The sequence below is a fragment of the Pollicipes pollicipes genome, unplaced genomic scaffold (genome assembly GCF_011947565.3).
Source record: "Pollicipes pollicipes isolate AB1234 unplaced genomic scaffold, Ppol_2.1 Scaffold_3447;HRSCAF=4054_pilon_pilon_pilon, whole genome shotgun sequence".
Taxonomy (NCBI): domain Eukaryota; kingdom Metazoa; phylum Arthropoda; class Thecostraca; order Pollicipedomorpha; family Pollicipedidae; genus Pollicipes; species Pollicipes pollicipes.
In genome coordinates this window covers 5218234-5241624 of record NW_023596297.1, presented here as the reverse complement: position 1 = coordinate 5241624, position 23391 = coordinate 5218234, and the positions used below count along the sequence as shown (strand labels likewise).

The following is a 23391-nucleotide window of genomic DNA, read 5'->3' as shown; positions in this document are numbered from 1 at the left end:
GAACCAGCCACTCGCCCGTTTAGGATGAGTTATATGGGAGACGACAGCAATGATTATATGTTGTGCAGCGATGTAATACAGAGCATTATGCCGAGAACGAGACAACGGTAGCCACATTTCAGTCGTATTTATCATGACTGCAACGAAAACTGCTTTTTTGAAAAAAAAAGTCTGCAGGCGCTCCGAACAATCAAACAAAAAATATGTTTTTGGAAAGAATGAATTAACATATTAGTATCAGATATAGGTGGTCGATGGCGCACCCTGGCCTCTGTTTCTACACATTTGACGGAGTTTTCATCCACCTATCGGTCCCGACTGCTTGGGATGCCCGCACCAATGTCAGACTCTTGGCTGCACTCTGGTTCTTTCACAACGTTGTGATCTCTCGCGTTTCTTCGGCTCTATCACAAACTCAAAGCATTTGACTGCTGGGGGGCGCTTGGCAATTCCGGAGCAGTTGAACTTCTATCGTCTTTGCCCCTCTTTGTGGCATGAGTGATTAAGCCCTGTTCATCAACGCAAGTATTTGACGACTTAACACCTTTGAACCTCTCATGCTATCCCTAAAAGCTGTGAACAGCTTCTGAACAACCCAAGGAATTGATGATCCTAGCGAACTGTATTTTTATTCATTCTGCAAAACTGCCTGGCACTGCATGCACTGTAGACACAAAAAAACGAAATCAAAGCGCATGAACAACAAAATGAATGCAAGCGCTCACAATACTTTGGCTCTGCACTCCATGGAAATGTCTGCCATGAAAACGGCCAAGAGAAGCTTGGTTTCTTCTGGGAGTGCCTTGAAACATGCTGTGTTCAAGCCTTGGCTGTCTTTGTGGCCTTCGTTCGTCCCGAATTAATTGACCATAATGGCCCCTTGACTGTTTACCGGCGTGACCATTTTGGGTCGCTTCACGTCTAGCAGCATAAAACCAGCCAAGTACCCACGGCGTCCTTAGAGTCCTCCAGCGTCAGGCGTCTTTAAAGCCCTCCAGCGCCAGGTGACTCAAGAGCCCTCTATAGCCAGGCATCTTTAGAGCCCTCCGCGGCTTATTGTTGTGGCCACACCCAGGCCCTTAACTGCCTTTGGGACCCTCAAACGTGTAAAAGCCCTTGAATTACCTCGATGCCCATAGCGTATAGCAGCCCCTAGACGATCCAGGTAACCAGCGGCCCGTCAGGATCCCATTAGCCGAACCGGATCAGCGATCCCTGCAGCGTCTAGCAACCCCTAGACGGTCCAGGTAACGAGCAGCCCGTCAGAATCCCATTACCCGAACCGAATTAGACCCTTGGTCCAGGTAACCAGCGGCCCGTGAGGCTCCCATTAGCCGAAATGAATCAGGCCTTTGGTCCAGGTAACCAGCGGCCCGTCAGGATCCCAATAGCCGAACCGAATCAGACTCTTGGACCATCCCGAGCCCCTTCATTTCCTCGTATGGATGCTTTGTCTGTCTCGACGGCCGATGGATGTTTCCGGACCCCCTGAATATCTGGGGCTCAGCCATCTCAGCGGTGAGTATTGCCATCCCATGGGTCCTGTTCAATGATCCATCTTCTTAATACCTCATGTTCGAGGAAATTTTCCAAAGGTTCTTTTCCTTGTCTGGCTGTCTCAGCTGTCCACCCAGCAGTTTCAAAGAGCCCTTCTGGGCTCCGTCATTTGCTTCGAGCTTCAGGAGGGCTATTTGGAAACATGTGATATTTGAGGATATTAATTATGTGCCCGCCACTTCCCACATCTGAATCAGTCGCGCCCGAAATGATCAAGTGGCCCGAGATCGTCAAGGCAAAACGGCAAGGCAAAACTCCTCCGAATCAGTGGCGTCCCCGTCGCTGCCACCAGATTTCTTTACAATCTTCGATTTCAAGAACTGGAAGACGCGAGATATTGTGATCATTTCAAGCAGGAGCGAAGAAACATCGCAAAAAATAAGAGTTGCCGACCCCATTTAGAATTCGCCATAGTCGTCATTGGGGCTTTACGGCGCGCTCGGCTGCTGCGGCTGTACGACGTCGCCTGCCTTTCACCCTGGCAGGAAGGGCGGGCACCGCTGGGAATCGAACTTTGTACCTTTAGTTTCCCAGACGCGCAACGCTGAACACGCGTTAACCAGCACACTACCGGTACCCTCCGTGTAAAATTCGACTACTTACATGCATCATAATGACGCTCGATATCAAACTCTCAGATATGTGAGGTCATAACCCTTGCTCCACCGAGCTCCAGAACACAACCCGTTCCAAAGCGACATCCTACCACCATCGCCTCTGTAACAGCCATCCCTTACGTCCATATCCGACATCTCCCCAGGCGGATGCTGCTCCTCCTCCTGCCGCTCCTCCTCCTCGTCGTCGTCCTCCTGGTCCTCGCCGGCCGAGTCCTGGCCGGGCGCGGTCGGCCGCTGCGGCACGTCGTCCGTCCAGACGGCACGCGGGCCCTTCTCGTGCACGGCCAGGAACTCGCTGAACGACGGGTCGGCCAGCACCTGACTGCCGGGTTAGCTGTTACCTGCCGCCCACGCGGCGACGCGCGCATCTGGCGGCTAGTTACTGCTCAACGCCGCCCAGCTCTGCGATGGCCGGTTCGATTCGATGCCCAATCGGGATTTTACGTGACCGGTCTCATACTCACGGCTTCCTCGCCATTAAAAAAGGTTATGTCATGTCAATAAGCGGCTGACGATCGACTCCCTACGCGTGATTGCGCGTTTAGCGTGAGTGAGTGAGTGAGTGAGTGAGTGAGTGAGTGAGTGAGTGAGTGAGTGAGTGAGTGAGTGAGTGAGTGAGTGAGTGAGTGCATGAGTGCATGCATGCATGCGTGCGTGCGTGCGTGCGTGCGTGCGTGCTTGGGTGCGTGCGTGTTTACGTCTGTGCGGGTTTGCGTGAAGGCACGTGCTTGCATGTTTGCGTGTGCTTGTGTGTTTTAAGCCACTGGCAGAAATTGTGACGCCGGGTCATAGGGGTGAGCAGCCTGTGCAGCAAGTGTGAGCTTTCGCAACTGAGACCCCCCCCCCCCCCCACCCCCCGAAATCAAAACAATGGTGTAAAGTGCATGACCTCTTACAACATGCATTTTTCCAGCACACCCATCTATTCTATAAGTGTTCCAATATCAAGCACCAAAACAACCGGTAAACTGCTGCAGGAGCCCCCCTGACAATGCGCCGCGTTGGTTTGACTAGCGTCGCTATCTGACAGAGCACAGAGACCGCCATTCTATCAGGTAAATGTGAGGCCCTAGGACCACGTCTATCACACTTTACAAGAAACTGACCTCTTCAAACTTGCTTTTAGACTTGGTACCCTTTCCCTTCGACTTCTGTTCATCCTTCGACTTCAGCTGCTTTTCATCTTGTTTAGCGGCCTTGGTGGCCTTTTCTCCGTGCAGACGGACATGTGCGGAACTTCCTGGAGCATACTTACTCCAGGCACGGGGCTTGTCGGCAGACCCTGAGATCATTCAGGGACCACATGGCTATCAAGGGCGGACGACAACATCCATGTCCACGATGACTTTGTACCAGGAATGAAAGTGGCCCATACCGGAAACGAGCGACAGTCTCCTCTTGGCATTTGCTGATCACCCAACTTAATAATGAGAATAATGCAAAAATTATACCACACTTACATCCATGAGTACATACATCTGAAATGAGTGAAACTTGATGTCATTATTTGCATGGAATATTTGCATTGATTCAGTTTTGAGGCTCAAATGATGGACATGACGAATGACCACCTGCACAGCTTACCAAGGGAGGCACACTTCTCCACAAGAGCTTTGGTCGCTCCAATGTAAGTGCCATTGAAGAACTCGATGGCGGCGTCAGCTTGCTCTTCGGTCTTGAAGCCGACGAAGGCGAACCCGCGAAACTTGCCCTCCTGGGTGTACTTCAGCTGCACGTCAGTGACGTAACCCTTGGCACTGAATGCCTCCCTCAGCGTCTCCTCCGTCACCTGCGTGGAGAGGGCAAGCTCATTGCAAATATGGTACTCCAGGCCGTGACATCATCAACCGTGGCCAGAATTTCAGAAATTTCATGGATTCTTGTTACCTTGGCCCGGTACATTTTTGTGGTTCTTGATGCTGCATGATGCGCAGTAATGTTGTGACCCGCGCAGTAATGGCGCCGGTGTCGCGGGTGCTGTGTGTGCGGCGCTCGGGAGCTCGCCATCGAAATTATAAAAAATTGAAGGTAAGATCATGAATCTACCTGTTTTGTGATTATTTACGATATGTTCCGCCTTAAACACGACGAATGGTTTACCTTGGTCCCGTACATTTTGTAGAGTTCTTAGTAAGCAGAAATATTGTATTTACGCAACGGCAACGCAGAAACGGCGCTGGGGAGTCCAGGCGGTGCGGTGCGCGCGGCGCTTGGGAGCCCGCCATCGAAGTTATTGAAATTCGAAGGTAGGAGCGTGATTCTACCTGTTTTGTGATTATTTACGATATGTCCTGCCTTAAACATGACGAATGGTGTACAATGATTTTTTATAACGTTAGGTAGGAAAGTACACCCTGACCGGTTCGAAACATGTCACATTTGGGATAACTTCAGGTCAGTTGGATCACAACCCTTGAAACAAAAGTTTAAAGGTAAAAATCCAACATATCACTTCCTGCATGCAAACATCTGATGTGAACCACATAATGATAGATTCTGCTTTAGGTATGAGAAAGCCTTCAGCATACCAAGCAGCATTCCTATTTGCTGTTTTCTTACTGTAGATAATTATCAGCCAACAGGCCAGACAAAACACTCAATGACTACCACTGGCAGGGCACCAGGTACATGCCCAGCACGTGCATGAGCTGCCTGATCTTTCCATGTGTTCCTGAAACATACATGTACTAACATCGGTGTTTTTTTCCTTCCGGCCGACAATGTTTGCGGAGGGAAGAGCGTCGGCTTAGGTCTGTAACAGGGGCCGGCTAATCAGCTGACGAAACGTCGCTGCCAGGCTGGGTAAATCATCTCAATGACAAGTATTGTGCTACTGATGACGCCACTGGTAGAAATGTAAAAAACGAACTTCTTTTACTTCTCACAATATCACAAGGATTCACAAGCCACGTATGATGACAACATTGAAAACCAAGCAGGTATTCGTATTAACACGTGTCCTTCATCCCACTGATGACGTCACTGGTACGAATGAATCGGTCATCAGTTGAAAACTATCAGTGGGACACGTTTTTCGGGCTGTATTTTCCCGCTGCTCACGACGTTCCGGGAGATTGTTATGGTGTACGTGCATCTACCTATGTACTCGTGGTTTACATTCCTGTGCCATTTGAAACTAAATGAAGAAAAAGTAGGCTGCGTTTTACCTTCTGCTCATGACGTCACGTGACACGAGTTATGGTCTTCGTTTCGTATCGCTGTGGAACCTGATAATGACTGAAAACCACCTTTCCCAGCAGGCTTCCTCAAGAAACTACTGCAAGAAGGTCCAAGTAATCCATGAACAAACCGCATTCAGGCATGTCCACACTGAGCTGCCAATGGGGCCGGAAAAAGACATGAACTGGCTCAACGTTTTCGGTTACCGGCATTAACGGTCTTTAACAAACTTTCCAAAATAGCGTCCATCGGTGCAACCAGTGGTGGACATCATTTTGACACGGTTTAGACGGCAATGGTTTCTCCTAGACTTGAAACGCGGGCTCCGTGAGTGTTATGGCACCCTCACCATTAGACACTGTCTGAGAATGTATGTAGAGCATTAACGTTATGACAATGGATGGGAAGAATCGACTACAATATGACTATGAGCTCCCTTACTTTCTGAGACGTTCCTCCGTCTATGTTTCGGGTGCCAGCGCCAGATTTTGTATTACATTCGCAGCCGAACTCTTTAATTTACCTTCCGGCCGTCTGCTATGAACTCTCCAATTGCAACACGTGGCGTTGCTTTGCTGCGTTTGGAAACGACTGCAAAGTGTTCGAAATTATTCCTGAACAAAATGCCTTTTAGGTGAGTCCACTTCGAGTCAATAGTATGGCCGTTGATGCGCATAATCGTAATTTTTACCTTTCGGCCGTCAGCGTTATACACCCATTTCAAACGTGCCAATTTACTTTCAATCGATGCAACTATCAGCAACACCATTTTAAAAAAGTGTTTGATATGGGCAGACCATGCTGTCGGCCAACACGTAAAGAGCTGTGTTTTAAGCCTATCACCGGCCCTATTGGTAACTCTTGTTGCATCGTGTGCTGGTTGGGATAAGTACCGCTTTTCCACGTGTCATGTGCGACCGTTGGACTTGATTCTTCAGGTAAACGTACCTTTCATGACATGCACATTTAGCCGCATGCACACCGTGTTTCTCGCTCGCAGGCGTGTGGGTATTGTTCAGGCCTGAACGCAAGCCCTGGCTATGTGCCCAGTAGACCGTGGTGCTGCCCGTGAAAAGCTAACCGAGCCTAGAATATTTGAGATGCCCTTTTTAAACAGCTTTAGAATGATGTCAGCTAGTCGTTGCACCGATGGAAGCCATATTGACACGTTTGAAATGGACAAATGATACTGGCGGCCGAAACGTAAAGAGTTCGCTTTACGCTTGGCATCGGCCCTATTGGTAACTCCGAGTGGGTACACCCGAATAACATTTTGTTCAGGAAGGATGGGTCCACTGTCTCCATGATGATAGCGGAATTGTATGCATAGTTTTAAAATGATGTTGCTAGTGATATCATCGATTTAAACTATGCTGGCACGTTTGAAATGGCCAGACAATGGTAGCGGCCGAAGCGTGAAGAGTCCGCTTATGTCTATCAACGGTCACTATTGGTAACATCGAGTGGACAGATTTCAATGCAAGTTTATTCACGAATCACTTGGATTTGCAATACTTTCTAAATATAGCAAAGTTCGGTCATGGAGTCAAATTGGACATTTCATGGCAGGCAGTCGTAATGGAAATGAGTATTGGTTCAAAATTGTGATTTGGCGACGGGCGCTGCCAGTCGGAAGTGGAACTCCGTATTCATTTTCCTGTACTGACGTAGCATTTTCTCCGTTTTGTAATGTGTGACCAACGCGTTTTATGGTATATACACATAACCGCATACAAGCCTCGTATCAGGCTTGCAGGCGGTTAGGTATTGCGTTGGCCTTAACGCACTCTGCGGCTTTGTGCCCAACAGGTCATGGTGGGCCCCGAGGAATAATCCATCGCGGCTACAATACTTTCAGGGTCCTGACCATGATACCTGAATGTTCAGATGGACACACGTTCTATGGTACACTGTATAGCGAAAACAAGCGAGTGTCGGCTGGCAGGCTGTTTGGTGTTTCGTCGGACGACTGGGCACATGGCACGCTGCTCCTATTTGCTCAGTTAGCAGCAGCGCTGGTCCCCGGGAATAACCCGCCAAGAAGAATATATGAATTATCATTCAGACAGTTTTGGAATAGTGTCGGCAAGTGATTTCATTAATGAAAACTAAACTGACGCGCTTGAAATCGGCAGATAATGCTGACGGCCGAATCGTAGAGTCCGCTCATACCTATCACCGGCCACATTGTTAACTCTGCTTCTCTTGTGCGCTCGTTGGAATGTGTGCTTCGCTTCAACGTGTCATATGTGACCGTTGGACTTGATTTTTCAGGTAAACATACCTTTCATGGTAAATATAGTTAGCCGCAGACCCACCGTGTTTCACGCTCGAAGGCTCGTGTTGGTATTGCGTAGACTTTAACGCAGGCTCTGGTTATTTGACCTGGAGGCCGTGGTACTGCCCGTGGAGAGCTTCCCGGGGCTAGAATATTTCAGATGCCATTTTTAACAGACTCTTTACAGCTTTATAATAATGTCCACGAGTCGTTGCACCGATCGAAACCATACTGACACGTTAGAAATGGGTAGATGGTGCTGGCGGCCGAAACGTAAAGAGTCCGCTCATGGCTATCGCCGGCCCTATTGGTAACTCGAAGTGGGCTTAGCTCAATGACGTTGTGTCCAGGAATCATCTGGAGCACCTTGCAGTAGTTTATAAATGCGGAACAGCTATGCCATGCAGTGAAATTCGAGATTTCACATCAGACGGCCGGAAGGTAAATGGAAGTGCTTGGCTGGAAAGGTAATATGTGGACTGGCGCTGCGTGCCGAGACCCAGGCAGAGGAACGGCTCAAAAAAAGGTGTCACCCATACTCATTTTGCATTTAAGTTTTCATTGGTTGCCATGGGGTAAATGTCAAAAATTTTGGAAGGGGGTGGGGTGGGTGGGGGCGGAGTGCCATGCAACGTAGAGATCCCACGTTTGTACGTTAACAGCCCAAAAGGCACAATGTGATTGATTTCCCCGTCCCAAATGTGATGGCTTCTTTCTCATGTCATGTGTGACTATTATACTATATTTTTAAAACAAAGACACGTTTCATGACACTCACATATAGCTGCATGCGAACCTTATGTCATGCTCACAGCGGGTAGGTATTGCGTCGGCCTGAACGTACGCTGTGGATTTGTGCCTAATAACCAGCATTTGTTTTCTGAACATTTTTAAAATGATTTCATCATCATTCAACATCATTCAGAATTCCGTGTTGTTAAGTGCATTAGCGAGGAACATTACTCACATAGATAAGACAGAGGATTGGCCTTATTCCTCGGAGAAAAACCTGGACAATGGGGATATAGTTCGGTTGATATTTCGGCAAGGTACTTTATCGAAACGATAGCAGCAGCAACCTTCAAATTGCAACAGCAATAGCAATTAAAAAACAAGAGCAGTAGCAAACTTCTGCTATTGTTTCAATAGAGACATGGTGCCGAAATTTCAATCGAACTATATCTCCATTGTCCTGGTTTTTCTGCGAGGAATAAGGTACTATTGTCTTATCAACATCATTCAACTCTACGGGTTAATGGCTTCTTATATCTGTATATGTTTGCGGTTCCTCATTGAATAATGAAAAGCGCCTGAATGTAATCTGTCATTAAGCATGTAATATTATATACAAATATATATATATATATATATATATATATATATATATATGTATTACTTCAGCTTCAGATCGACGCAATACTTAACCGCCTGCAAGTCTACAACAACGCTTGAGAGCAGTTATGTGTGTGCCCTAAAGGGAGTGTTTCCCTAAAAAAATCAAATATGGTTGTTGTACATGACGTAGCAGAAAAAACAACAGACTTGGGGCGCGGGAATCAATAAAAATGTGTTTTGTCCCAAAGGTTAGGGAACGGCGGTTACGTGGGTGTTGCCCCTCCCCCCGTTCCGAGAATGCTCAGCACGAATCGTTCGAGTACAAAATAAGTTTGGGCCACCCTCACCTTTCTGACACGTTTCTCCGGTCATGTGTCCGCTGCTAGCACAAGTCGATAAATCACTTTTCCAACCAAACATCTTTGTAACCTTACCAAACCTTACTCCGCCTGCAATGAAGTTCAAATTTCACTGCATGACCAAACTTTGCTGCACTTAAAAACTTTTGCGAATGGTTCCGAATGATTGAGGAACAGTTATGTTCACTCCGAAATATCATGACCGATGATAAGCATAGACTAACTTTTTGTGATTCGACCTTCAGCATTATCTGCCCGTTTCAAACGGTTTCAAACGGTCAGTATGGTTTCCTCCGATGCAATCATTCGAGGACACCATTTTACAACTGTTTCGAGCTAAATTAAGTATATATATATATATATATATATATATATATATATATATATATATATATATATGTTGTCTTGGGTAGAAAGGTAGCGCCAGGTCTCGATCTGTCCGCAGTCCGGTCCGGTGATTGACTTTGACGCTTTTGAAACTTCTCCCGCCCGACCAATTAGAACATCTTCATATCCGCGCCAAAGTGCACGCACTTGACGACAGGCGATTTGGCGCGAGCGAAAATGGCGCGAACGATCAGCTGATCGGCCAAGGCCATCGCCGTAACAGCATAGGCCAGATTGCGGTGAACCCAGCATCGAATAAGACCGAGGAATGTATAACAATAATACAGGAATGTATAACGTGGATGAGATAGCAAAAGTTTTGCAAAAGTACAGTTTGCTCCACTGTTTTACGAAGTCTTTAGTAATGGAGGTGTGCTCAGGGCAAGGGCAGCAGAAAACAGTTTTGTGGTGCTTATTGCGAATCCTCTTGAAGTATGATGCGCGATAGAGTAGGCGTTAGGCGTCTAGCAGCGGACCGCATGATGCAACACCCCGTCAAATGCCAGAGTATTTTGGTACTATCGGCATTAAACATGATGCGCCACGAGAGAGGGAGCGAATGGTGCGTGTCCGTTAATTTTGAGGAGGCGTGCGCTTAGAGACTGGGTGGGGAGAGGGCAGAGACACCATAGGCCAGTGCACGCATGTCTCGTGCCAGAGGCACCAGTTATATAAAATGTAGAAATAACACTGCGGAATCTGTAAAGGGGATTTCCAGCCATAGACCCAGATTGTACACAATCAGATCCACACGGAAAAACTAGCGTACAGGGATTCAGTACACGCATGGAGGCAAATGACGAATGACGAAAAATGACTAGTTACGCATTGAGGCGGTGAAGCGTGCATTGTTAACCAGCCTTGAATAAAGTTCTTAACCTTGATTTGATTTGTGGCAGGTAATTGCGGGTTCAGATGACCCATCATATGTCTAATAGCCTGTGCACAACCGAGCATCGGAATGACGAGAGTGGCTGTACGGCTGGGGTCTGACGAATCGCCAAGTATGTGGTATTGCTCGTTGTGTACTGTTAATACGCTTTTATGGTGTTGATAGCCATGTTGATGGTTGGACTGCCATTATGGAGTATTTGACTTTTCAGCGCCCCTTGACTTCCCATGCAACGGCAGCAGAGATCAGGTTGGTCGATTGACAACAACATTGCGAAGATCATTCGCGTGATGTGTGATGGGGCATACAGAGGCGTATAATCCGTGATAGGTCCAGAGCAATACGAGAACACCATTTCTACTGATCACCTACAACACTCCAACCCATATCGCACCAACGCACAGCAAAGCAAGCGTGCAAGTTCTGCGAGATTCGTCTGTCTGTCGTCAAAAATAACACTACCCAGATATATACATATATATGTATATATATATATATATATATATATATATATATATATATATATATATCACTACATGCCTCCACTATACTAATAGGTACATCAACATCCATGTACATCTCATTATTTAATGGGGTGGCCGTAAGCATATATCAATGTCAGAAATCATTAATTCACAGAGTTGAATGATGCTGAAATATTGAATAATGTTGAAATTTTTCCAAAATGCTCAGAGAATAAATGCAATATGTATCGCTCGGCCGATTACTGCCGCGGGCAAACACTGGTTATTAGGCACAAACCCACAGCGTACGTTCAGGCCGACGCAATACCTACCCACCTGTGAGCATGACGCAAGGTTCGCATGCAGCTATATGTGAATGTCATGCAACGTGTGTTTGTTTGAAAAATCTAGTGTAATAGTCCCGCATGACGAGAGAGAAGCCATCACATTTGGGACGGGAAAATCAATCACGTTGCGCCTTTTGGGCTGTAAGCGTAGAAAGGTGGAATCTCTACGTTTCATGGCACCCCGCCCCCACCCCCCTTCCGAAATTTTTGACATTTACCCCATGGCAACCGATGAAAAATTAAATGCAAAATGAGTATGGGTGACACCTTTTTTTGAGCCGTTCCTCTGCCTAGGTCTCGGCACGCAACGCCAGTCCACATATTACCTTTCCAGCCAAGCACTTCCATTTACCTTCCGGCCGTCTGATGTGAAATCTCGAATTTCACTGCTTGGCATAGCTGTTCCGCATTTATAAACTACTGCAAGGTGCTCGAAATGATTCCTGGACACAACGTCATTGAGCTAAGTCCACTCCGAGTTACCAATTGGGCCGGTGATAGCCATGAGCGGACTCTTTACGTTTCGGCCGCCAGCACCATCTACCCATTTCAAACGTGTCAGTATAGTTTCGATCGGTGCAGCGACTAGTGGACATTATTATAAAGCTGTTCAAATGACATCTGAAATATTCTAGCTCCGGTTAGCTTTTCACAAACAGTACCATGGCCTCCAGGTGAAATAACCAGAGCCTGCGTTAAGGTCTACGCAATACCAACACGAGCCCTCGGGCGTGAACACGGTGTGTCTGCGGCTAAATGCATTTACCATGAAAGGTACGTTTACCTGAAAAACCAAGTCCAACGGTCACATATGACACGTTGAAACGAAGCACACATCCCAACGAGCACACAAGAGAAGCAGAGTTGACAATAGAGTTGGCCGGTGATAGGTATGAGCGGACTAACCATTCGGCCGTCAGCATTATCTGCCGATTTCAAGCGTGTCAGTTCAGTTTCCATCAGCGAAATCGGTAGCCAACACTTTCCCAAAACTACCTAAATGACAATTCATATATTCTTGTTGGCGGGCCATTCCCGGGGACCAGCGCTGCTAACTGGGCAAATAGGAGCAGCGTGCCATGTGCCCAGTTATCCGACGTAATACCTAACAGCCTGGGTATTACGTCGGATATCATGGTCAGGACCCTGAAAGTATTGTAGCCGCGATGGATTATTCCTCGGGGCCCACCATGACCTATTGGGCACAAAGCCACAGCGTGCGCTAAGGCCAACGTGATACCTAACCGCCTGCAGGCCTGATACAAGGCTTGTATGCGGTTATGTGTATATACCATAAAACGCGTTGGTCACACATTACAAAACGGAGAAAATGCTACGGCAGTACAGGAAAATGAATAAGGAAGTCCACTTCCGGGTGGTAGCGCCCGTCGCCAAATCACCATTTTGAACCAACACTCATTTCCATTACGACCGCCTGCCATGAAATGTCTAATTTGACCCCATGACCGAACTTTGCTACATTTAGAAAGGACTGGAGATCCCAATGATTCGTGAATAAACTTGCATTGAAATCTGTCCACTCGATGTTACCAATAGTGACCGTTGATAGACATAAGCGGACTCTTCACGCTTCGGCCGCTACCATTGTCTGGCCATTTCAAACGTGCCAGCATAGTTTAAATCGATGATATCACTAGCAACATCATTTTAAAACTATGCATACAATTCCGCTATCATCATGGAGACAGTGGACCCATCCTTCCTGAACAAAATGTCATTCGGGTGTACCCACTCGGAGTTACCAATAGGGCCGATGCCAGGCGTAAAGCGAGCTCTACGTTTCGGCCGCCAGTATCATTTGTCTATTTCAAACGTGTCAATATAGCTTCCATCGGTGCAACGACTAGCTGACATCATTATAAAGCTGTTTAAAAAAGGGCATCTCAAATATTCTAGCCTCGGTTAGCTTTTCACGGACAGCACCACGGCCTACTGGGCACATAGCCAGGGCTTGCGTTCAGGCCTAAACAATGCCCACACGCCCGCGAGCGAGAAACACGATGTGCATGCGGCTAAATGTGTATACCATGAAAGGTACGCTTACCTGAAGAATCAAGTCCAACGTTCACGTATGACACGCGGAAAAGCAGCATACATCCCAACGAGCGCACCAGAGACGCAGACTTCACAATAGGGCCGGTGATGGGTATGGGCGGACTCTTTACGTTTCGGCCGCCAGTATCATTTGTCCACTTCAAACGTGTCAACATAGTTTCCATCGGTGCAACGACAAGTGGATATCATTATAAAGCTGTTCAAACAGCATCTGAAATATTCTAGATCCGGGGAGCTTTTCACGGGCGGTACCACGGCCTCCAGGGCACATAACCAGAGCGCGCTTTAAGGCCTACGCATTACCCACACGAGCCTTCGAGCGTGAAACACGGTGTGCATGCGGCTAGATGTATATACAATGAAAGGTATTTTTACCTGAAAAATCAAGTCCAACGATCGCACATGACACGTGGAAAAGCGTACTTATCCCAACCAGCACACGATGCAACAAGAGTTACCAACAGGGCCGGTGATAGGCTTAAATCACAGCTCTTTACGTATCGGCCGACAGCATGGTCTGTCCATATCAAACACTTTCTTAAAATGGTGTTGCTGATAGTTGCATCGATTGAAAGTAAATTGGCACGTTTGAAATGGGTGTATAACGCTGACGGCCGAAAGGTAAAAATTACGATTATGCGCATCAACGGCCATACTATTGACTCGAAGTGGACTCACCTAAAAGGCATTTTGTTCAAGAATAATTTCGAACACTTTGCAGTCGTTTCCAAACGCAGCAAAGCAGCGCCACGCATTGCAATTGGAGAGTTCATAGCAGACGGCCGGAAGGTAAATTAAAGAGTTCGGCTGCGAATGTAATACAAAATCTGGCGCTGGCACCCGAAACATAGACGGAGGAACGTCTCAGAAAGTAAGGGAGCTCATAGTCATATTGTAGTCGATTCTTCCCATCCATTGTCATAACGTTAATGCTCTACATACATTCTCAGACAGTGTCTAATGGTGAGGGTGCCATAACACTCACGGAGCCCGCGTTTCAAGTCTAGGAGAAACCATTGCCGTCTAAACCGTGTCAAAATGGTGTCCACCAGTGGTTGCACCGATGGACACTATTTTGGAATGCTTGTTAAAGACCGGCAATGCCGGTAACCGAAAACGTTGAGCCAGTTCATGCCTTTTTCCGGCCCCATTGGCAGCTCAGTGTGGACATGCCTGAATGCGGTTTGTTCATAGCTTACTTGGACCTTCTTGCAGTAGTTTCTTGAGGAAGCCTGCTGGGAAAGGTGGTTTTCTGCCATTATCAGGTTCCACAGTGATACGAAACGAAGACCATAACTCGTGTCACGTGACGTCATGAGCAGAAGGTAAAACGCAGCTTATTTTTCTTCATTTATTTTTCAAATGGCACAAGAACGTAAACCACGAGTACGTAGGTAGATGCACGTACACCATAACAGTCCCCCCGGAGCGACGTGAGCAGCGGGAAAATACAGCCCGAAAAACGTGTCCCACTGATAGTTTTCAACTGATGACCGATTCATTCGTACCAGTGACGCCATCAGTGGGATGAAGGACACGTGTCATTACGAATACCTGCTTGGTTTTCAATGTTACCATCATACGTGGCTTGTAAATCCTTGTGATATTGTGAGAGGTAAAAGAAGTTCGTTTTTTACGTTTCTACCAGTGACGTCATGACTAGCAACAAACTTGTCATTGAGATGATTTACCCAGCCTGGCAGCGACGTTTCGTCAACTGATTAGCCGGCCCTCATTACAGACCTAAGCCGACGCTCTTCCCTCCGCAAACATTGTCGGCCGGGAGGTAAAGAACACTTTAATATTAACAAACACTTCAAATTACGTTTCATATGCCACTCAATCGGTGTAGGTGTACTTTCCTACGTAACGTTAGAAAAAATCATTGCACACCATTCGTCGTGTTTAAGGCGGCACATATCGTAAATAATCTCAAAACAGGTAGAATCATGCTCCTACCTTCGAATTTCATCAACCTCGATGGCGGGCTCCCGAGCGCCGCGCGCACCGCACCGCCTGGACTCCCCAGCGCCGTTTCTGCGTTGCCGTTGCGTAAATACAATATTTCTGCTTACCAAGAACTCTACAAAATGTACGGGACCAAGGTAAACCATTCGTCGTGTTTAAGGCGGAACACATCGTAAATAATTTCAGAACAGATAGAATCATGCTCCTACCCTCGAATTTTAATAAATACGATAGCTAGCTCCCGAGCGCCGCACGCACCGCACCGCACCGCCTCGACTCCCAAGTGCCGTTTCTGCGTTTTTGCGAAAGCACAATATTTCTGCTTATCAAGAACCATAAAACATGTACGGGACCAAGGTAACAATAATCAAGCAACCAAAATCGTTTCTTATCGAGTTTCGGTACATTTATGAAACACACAGGGCAGAATAGTCCAGAACATATCCTAACCCGCACCGAACCGAACCGAACCGAACCGAACCGAACCGAACCGAACCGAACCGAACCGAACCGAACCGAACCGAATCGAACCGAACCGAACGCGTGGCACTTAGAAAAATTCCGGTCAAGATGACGGTAATAAGTGGATGTGTTTGACGGCGTCTGCCACAACCATCATCAAACCTACATCAACCAAGTTTCTGTGGTGTGCTTACGGAACCTAGATGAAACGGTATACCAAATTTCGAAACTTTTTTTTCGAAACATGACATCACCACAAAAGTTTGAAATTTACACTTTACTACGTGATTTAACATGGGAAAGATTTACCAAATTTTATATTTCATATTTTGGTGAATTTTTTCTTCTTTCTTTTTCTTTCTTCTCACCTCACCTCACCTCACCTCACCTAGCAATGTGAACACACTTAGGTTAAGGTTTCAGCTTCATAGTTCATGACCTTCCGGTCGAATAAGGTCAGGCAAGGTCAAATTCAAGGTTGTTGTCCAAAGCGCGCCCAGAACCTTGGCAAATGTCTCTAAACAAAAGGTCACAAGCCATGCGTAATTAATATGTATTGGCTTATACGTGAACTCACTTAGGTTAAGGTTTCAGCTTCCTAGTTCATGATCTTTCCGTCGAAGAAGGTCTAACAGGGTCAAATTCAAGGTTGGTCTCCAAAGCGCCCCAGAACCTGGGCAACTGTCTCTAAGCAAAAGGTCACAAGCCATTTTGATGTCATTGACCTTGTTTGACCGTGTGAAGGTCACGGCCACCAAAGTGATACAAGACTGCTCCGCGCTTTCATTTGAATAAGCAACAAAGATAAGGCTAGGCAGTATGTTCCTAAAACGAAAGGTTCGACCCGGGTCGTCTTAGGCCAATAGCCTGTTCTAACCTCTAAGAAGTCAATTGAAAATGTATAATGCGGTTCCTGCTGTAAATAAATGCAAAATGAGCACCAGCAATCATCCCATACAGCAACCTTTAGAGTAATAAATCGGGTTGGTTTGACCTTGGTCTGACCATCATGCCTGACCTTAGGTCAACGTAATTTGCTCATTTAATGTTTGCGGTGCGTAAGAAGCATCTCAGATATGTATGTCTTCGTCAAACATTCCGTTGTTGTATCAGATTGAACGATTCACTAGAACTTGCCTTCGATGAAACCATGGGCCGACTTTGAGCTGCTATAGGTCAGCAACCTTACAAGGTACATCTAAAATTTGTATGCCAAACGATCTGCTATGCAATTTTGTACAGCTATGCAAAATGTGGCGCGGCTACGCCGCGCCGTTCAAAAACCATTCGGGAAAAGCCCTTGGGGGTGTCAATTTGCCCCGCCCTACCCCAGCGCGTGTTAATGTATTCTGTTTCACTTAAATGGCCGAAGATGTTAAAAAACGAAATAGTTCTGTCAGGTTTCTGATATTATGTCCATGCCAACTTGAATTAAATGTCTTTGTTTGCTGAAGCATCAGTCACGAGCTCATAACTTCCGTCTTTTGTGAATGGATTTTTTCACTCCCGCACGGTCTTTTCGCGATGTAATTTTTCACTCCGACCCTAGTTCAAAAGCGATTCCAGCTCCCTGGGAGAATGCATCCTGATTCTGCGTCGACCCATCCTCGATTGCTGGTCATCGGGATATAAGTTTTCACATGTCAAAAACATCACCACGCCTGACCTGTTTGTCATGGAACCTACACATGTTATACACGAATGTTGGCCGGTTCTGATGGTATTTTCGGTTTCGTTCTACTTATCTTGGTTCCGGCGCAATGAACGTCTGGAATAGGTCACTTTCGCGATTTTACTTATTTCTAGGTTACGCTAATGTAACCTAGAGCTAGTTCCCTGAACTTTTGTACAGCTTATTTCTTCTCTAGGTGAGACCCTTAACTCATCCTCATTCTAGGTTACACTTACTATTTCGAGTACTTATTTTTTGGCGTGAAATTTTCAATCGCATGCCCGGGTGCATGCTTCTCCTATAGGCTTGCACGTTGCATTTAATTACGAGCATAGAGGAGCATGATGACTTACTCTCGGCCCGTGTACCACTGTGTATCCGACGTGCTCTCGGGCAAGGCTCAGCTGAGGACAAAGGCGGCTAGCGAAATGTTGATTCGTCGGCACCTGCAGACCTTCAATTCGACCATCGACGAGTACGAGGTGGCAGTCAGCGTCAGCTTTGTGAGCTCCTGTGAGAACAAGGCTGATGTTCTCACTCGAGTGCCGCAGAAGTGGCTGTCGGCTGCGTCCAACGGTGTCACCTGCGCCGCCGTCTCCAGTGACGAGGCGGCGGAGGAGCTGTCAGAAATCCGCAGAGTGCATGAACTCCCTGGACATCCAGGAGCTAAGCGCACCCTGTATTTCTGCAGGCGCGCCCGGCCGACGACGACAGTGACCAAGCGTCAAGTGAGAGAGGTGGTGCGGGACTGCCAGCGCTGTCAATCTGTTGATCCTTCACCAGTCCCGTGGGAGAGAGGGGGGCTGGGTGTGTTGGAAACGTGGGAGCGACTTGCAATAGACGTGGCGCATGTCGGTGCCGCTCACTGCCTGACAATCCTTGATTGCGGTCCCTCCCGGTTTGCGGTGTGGAGGCGCTTACGGCGACAGGACAGTGCCTGTGTGATTGAGCAGCTAGAACAGTTGTTCTGTGAACGGGGAGCTCCGTTGGAGCTACATACAGACAACGCTACGGCCTTCCGCGTTGCGGCATTTGGAGACTTCGCGCGGCGGTGGGGGCTCGCCGTCCGGTTCCGTGCAGCTCATGCACCGTCTGGAAACGGGGTGGTGGAACGATGCCACCGAACGGTGAAATCTGTCGCGGCCCGGTCACAGTGTTCGGTAGATGAAGTCGTCTATATGTACAATGTGACACCGAAGGGCGGGATGGGACATGAGACTGCGCCCGCGAACGCGGTACACCGGTACGAGCTGCGCGTACGCGGAATTGATAGAGCGGTGGATTAGCCGAGCGTAGTGGTATGTAAGTTTGGTGTTCGCGACAGTGTGTGGGTGCAGGACCCGAGCCGCCGATGTGATAAACAGAGCTCGCTCGGCACCGTCACCAAAGTGCTGTCCGCGCGGATCGTGGAGGTCAACAGTATGCCTCGGCACGTGCGCGACCTGCGTGTCGCCAGGGTGGAGCGAGATGATGCGAGTGAGGAAAGGGGGGGCGGCGGAAAGGCTCTGATGTAGACGAGCCGTGCATGTTCCAATCAACGGCTCCGCGTGTGGATCAGGGCGCAGAACGCGAGGTCGGAAGCCGGGGCGCCGGAGGCAGAAGCCAGGAACGGGAGGGAACGTTGAGGGCCGTGGCAGTTAACGGTCATGATGTGAACCGAGAGCAGCAGCCACCGAGGAGGAGTTGTCGTGCTCTACGGGAGTGTTGTGATCTAAGATCAGGGGGAGTGTGCTGTGTGTACGCCGAGCCGAGCCGGAAAGATCATACAAATTGGCACTCGTCCCCGTTGGCGATGAGTGCGCAAAACCCAAAAGTGCTCACGCTTACGTTCGCGACACGCGTTCAGCAGCGAAATCTAAATAACGGTCAATCACCTCCCGCGGATTGTGTCATACGTGCCGCGTCATCGCTCTTGCGAATGTATCAGCGACCATGCCTTTTGACCATAAGCAAAAAACGGCCGGTAATATAACGGCAATCGTAGGACGTTTCTATGACGACATCGATGCCAAGGTGACTTTGAAGTAGTCTCCCAAAAAACATTTTTGCCTGAAGGGTAGAGGGATCAGGAGCGTATCCAATATTGCTGAGAACATGGAGTAACCATGACTATCCTTGTAATGCTGGATGAGGATGGGACTCTGGCAGCTACCCATTACGCTTTCAGTTGTGGATAGCCCCGGAGGGCTTCTACCGACGCCTAATCAGAAGCATAGGGAGGGTATTCTCTCCGTATTTGACTCCCCAGGCACCGACTTGGTTACTTAAAGATCTTACAAGTGGGCATTTTTCACGAGCCTTGATGTTGTTCGGTTACACTTTACCCACTGCATTCCACCCACACGCTACCTACAGTGGGTTTCCCTACCTACCTACCAGCCAGTGTGCCAGTTGGGTCCGCCAGCACGATGGAACCAAGAGCAGAGTGCAAAAGGGCCTGTCCTGGGGAACTTGCGCGAAGTGCGTTTTAGAGGCGGAAGTCCAAACACCTTTTATCAGTTTCTCGACGTTTACTGCATTTCGTTCGAAGCACCGCATATTTGCAGGTAGCAGTGATGCGCACTCTGCATGCGTGTGCAGTTATCAACGAAATCCAAAACTGCTCAAATCACACTCGGCCTTGCTGATCTCAAGTACCGTGACCTTACTCACGCTGTTTGTGACACGGAAACCGTTACTGCATGGTTGGGGATTGTGAGGACCGCCCCGGCGATGAGCGAGCCATGGACTTTTCAAGTCATATTCTCCCAGACAAGTCGGAGGATAGCCACGATGGTGGTACAACTCTTATCATGGTTTGGATCGCAATATTCGGAACAAACGGCGGATGAGCAAGATCGTTGTGCGCTAGTGGAAATGGCCGGAGCAAAGGAAAACAGCACGAGATCACCTAGCCAGCAAACCGCAAAACTGACCAGTCGCCACTTCGCTAGCTTAAAGTCAGGGTCAGTATTTTGTATCTCCACCATCGCACCTGTGAGATGGTGCGAGTCAGTCCTCGTCAGCCGCGTCGGCTTACTGCCCCTCCCCTTCCCTCCCCTCCCCCCCTCCCCCAACACGCATCTCCCACTCCGCCACGTGAACCGTCATGAGGTGCCGCGGCGCGGGCCGCCCGCCGGCCAATCAGCAGACGGAGGACAAGCCAGGCAGGCTCGGACGTGCCACCAGCACCATTCCGGGCGTGTCGAGCGACTACCGGATCGCGCTCCCGCCCCTTGGCGTCGTGCTGTGGCACGGAGCTTTGACGACCGCTGCCATAGGTGATCATCGTCCTCTTCGTGTGAGTGTACGCAGCTGCGCGCGTTTGAGGAAGGGTGTGCAGTTAGCCAGCAGGCCGCATTCGTGTGACTGCAGGGTGAAAAGTCATGTGTGGGATTTCACAGCAAAACATCGTTCGGCAAGTGTCGAACGTAAATGATCATAAGACAAGCGTTTCACGACAAAACGATGCACCGAAAAAACTATAGCTTGCAGCCTGCATGAGACAGATATCGTCAGACAAAACTTGGCGAGTGTAAGGATCGGTTTAACTGATGTCCATCTAAAACAAATCGGTAACACCGCATTGTACGTGGTGAAGATCGCTGGAAAAGGTCGCCGTTATATTTCAAGCACAGTATCACAGCATATGATACATGGGAGCAAAGAGCACGGCAAACCGGCTGTCATCGACCTCTCAAATAGCTAACGTAAGCTGTCGATGCCTCCGATCGTATGACTGGCCTAGCTGTCGGTTCATGCATCGCTTTGGAATTCTGGAAAAGGAAACATCATAAGCATTCGACGAGTTGCATTATTGTTCGAAGAGACAGAATTTCAGAATGTCCCTGTATAGACAGGAGACCATGCCAAGCATTTTAAGTTTATAGGGCTATCATTATGATAACTATACCTGGCTACCTGGAAATCCGCATATCCCATTTTTGTATGCAATCTTTGTCCGGACGAATCTTTGCAGTTGTCATCTTACCATCGTTCGACCTTTTGACGCCTGATGCCTTGCGTAGGATATCTTTTTCATGCGACATGCGATTTTCATGCGACATTTTCCCCGGTTATGGAATAACCTAAGTATCTTACCATACCTACTAGTCCCAAGTTCGAAGTACCCAGTGTTATATTGCAAGTGGCTCAGTTGTCGCAGCACGGTTTCGCTGCGTAATTATTGCACCGGTCGCAGAAATTATTGTAATTAATAAGCAATTTAGTATTGATTCAGGTAATTAACTGCAATTTATGGGTGTTATTGCAATTGAGGAAAAACCTGACTAATTATTGCACCGCATCATCGAGCTTCAGTGTCGCCGATCACCACCAGACATGGAAGCTGTTGTCCAAAGTCCAACGGTTGGACTAGCTTTCCGCCCAACAAGGATCGGAAAATCAGGCTGTCCAAAACTTGCTGGACTTTTTATGATTTACTGCTGCCTACAACCAATAAGCCCAGTCACTTCTCGCGTCCCTGCATTCCCTCATTCGAATAGAATGAAAAGAAAGGAAATGTTCGTGTGTAAGAAAGGTGCAGTCACAGGTTTTTGTAAAAACATCCGCAGTGCACAGCCTGCATTGTTGTCCAGAGAGTTTTACTGTCATTAAGCTTGACGACGGCAGCTTAATCTGATTGCGAGCGGTAACTTATCAAACGTAGGGAAGTAGGGTGCACCACAGGCTCTCCTTCGGCACGACGCCGATGTTGTTGACCCAGACCTGGTTCGCAAGGAGTTCGTTAAGTGGGTTGACACGTTTCCTTATCGGTCTGAAAGGAAACAATCCTTGCTGCCCATCTTTAACCACACCCTCCTGGTGCTGAGGGGCGAGCGCTGGAAGTACGTCCGCCGCATCCTTGACCCGGCCTTCACCTCCAAAAGGCTGAAGGGTATGTCGCCGGCTATGAGCAGGCCCATTAACACTTACCTTGGCGTCCTGGAGTCTAATAGGCTGCAAGGCCAGCCTACCAATGTATACGCCACTTCTCCGCCGGCTCGCTCTGGAGGTGATCGGTAAGTGCACGCTGGGCATGGAGGCACACTGCCAGACGGACCTGCGCGACCCGCTCCTAGGTCATGGATAGAGAAGTTGTTTAGTTGCACTTATATGCTCGGAGTGCTGAGCAATTGACAGCGAACCTGTTACGAACGAAGAGTTGGTCTCAAATGCATTCGCGTTCATCGCAGGCGGCCATGAGACCACAAGTACACTACTAGCTTTTACGCCGTACCTGCTGGAGTGCCACCCGGCCGTACAGAGCCGCCTGCACGTCGAAATCAGGCTAGCGTGCCGGCGACCTCAACTACGACAACGTGGCCAACCTGCCCTACCTAGATATGGTCATCCAGGAGTCGCTGCGCTTTTGCCCGCCCTTCGCGATGGAGTACGGCCGACAGTCGAGCTTCGCAACGGGGACTCAGGGGATCCGCGTGCCGCGCTTCGCCGTCGTGGCCGTGGTACCGATCTGTATACACCACGATCATGGCCTGTGGCCCGACCCATGGCCTGTGACCCGACCCGACCGAACATCGTGTCCTGCAGCCACATGCCGCTCGGCGCCAGGCCACACCACTGCATCGGCATGCGGTTCGCCATGATGGAAATCAAGCTGGCGCTGCGTCAAATGCTGCGCGGTTACCGGCTGCTGCCGACCAGTGAGCCGCTGGAGCTAGCCACCGTTTTGCCGTTTTTCGCACCCGCCTCGGGCCAAATCAACTTGCAAGTGGAGCTTAAAGCAGCCTCATGGAGACGGGGTGACGGACCAAGTGCACAGGGAGTGATAAAGGGTGTGTAGAAAGAGCGCTAAGTG

At 48.4% G+C, this 23391-nt stretch overlaps 1 protein-coding gene across 1 annotated transcript; it reads right to left on the bottom strand.

Moving 5' to 3' along the window:
• Positions 1-878: 878 nt before the first annotated feature.
• On the bottom strand, positions 879-23177 carry LOC119091520 (putative RNA-binding protein 19). Its single transcript, XM_037214327.1, has 5 exons — positions 23100-23177; positions 3759-3963; positions 3281-3456; positions 2295-2492; positions 879-1877 (listed from the first exon to the last, which is right to left on the bottom strand). The coding sequence occupies exons 1-5, from the start codon at positions 23175-23177 to the stop codon at positions 1788-1790; spliced, it is 747 nt and encodes a 248-aa protein (XP_037070222.1). The 3' UTR covers positions 879-1787.
• Positions 23178-23391: the final 214 nt, after the last annotated feature.

What these genes read in the sequence shown, in the direction of transcription:
- LOC119091520 (XM_037214327.1), bottom strand. Translation starts at nt 23,177, where the DNA reads ATGGCGAACCGCATGCCGATGCAGTGGTGTGGCCTGGCGCCGAGCGGC. An exon ending in AGGACACGATGTTCGGTCGG is followed by an intron (nt 3,964 to 23,099) that starts GTCGGGTCACAG and finishes CTCTCCACGCAG; the next exon opens with GTGACGGAGGAGACGCTGAG. An exon ending in CTAAAAGCAAGTTTGAAGAG is followed by an intron (nt 2,493 to 3,280) that starts GTCAGTTTCTTG and finishes CCCGGCAGTCAG; the next exon opens with GTGCTGGCCGACCCGTCGTT.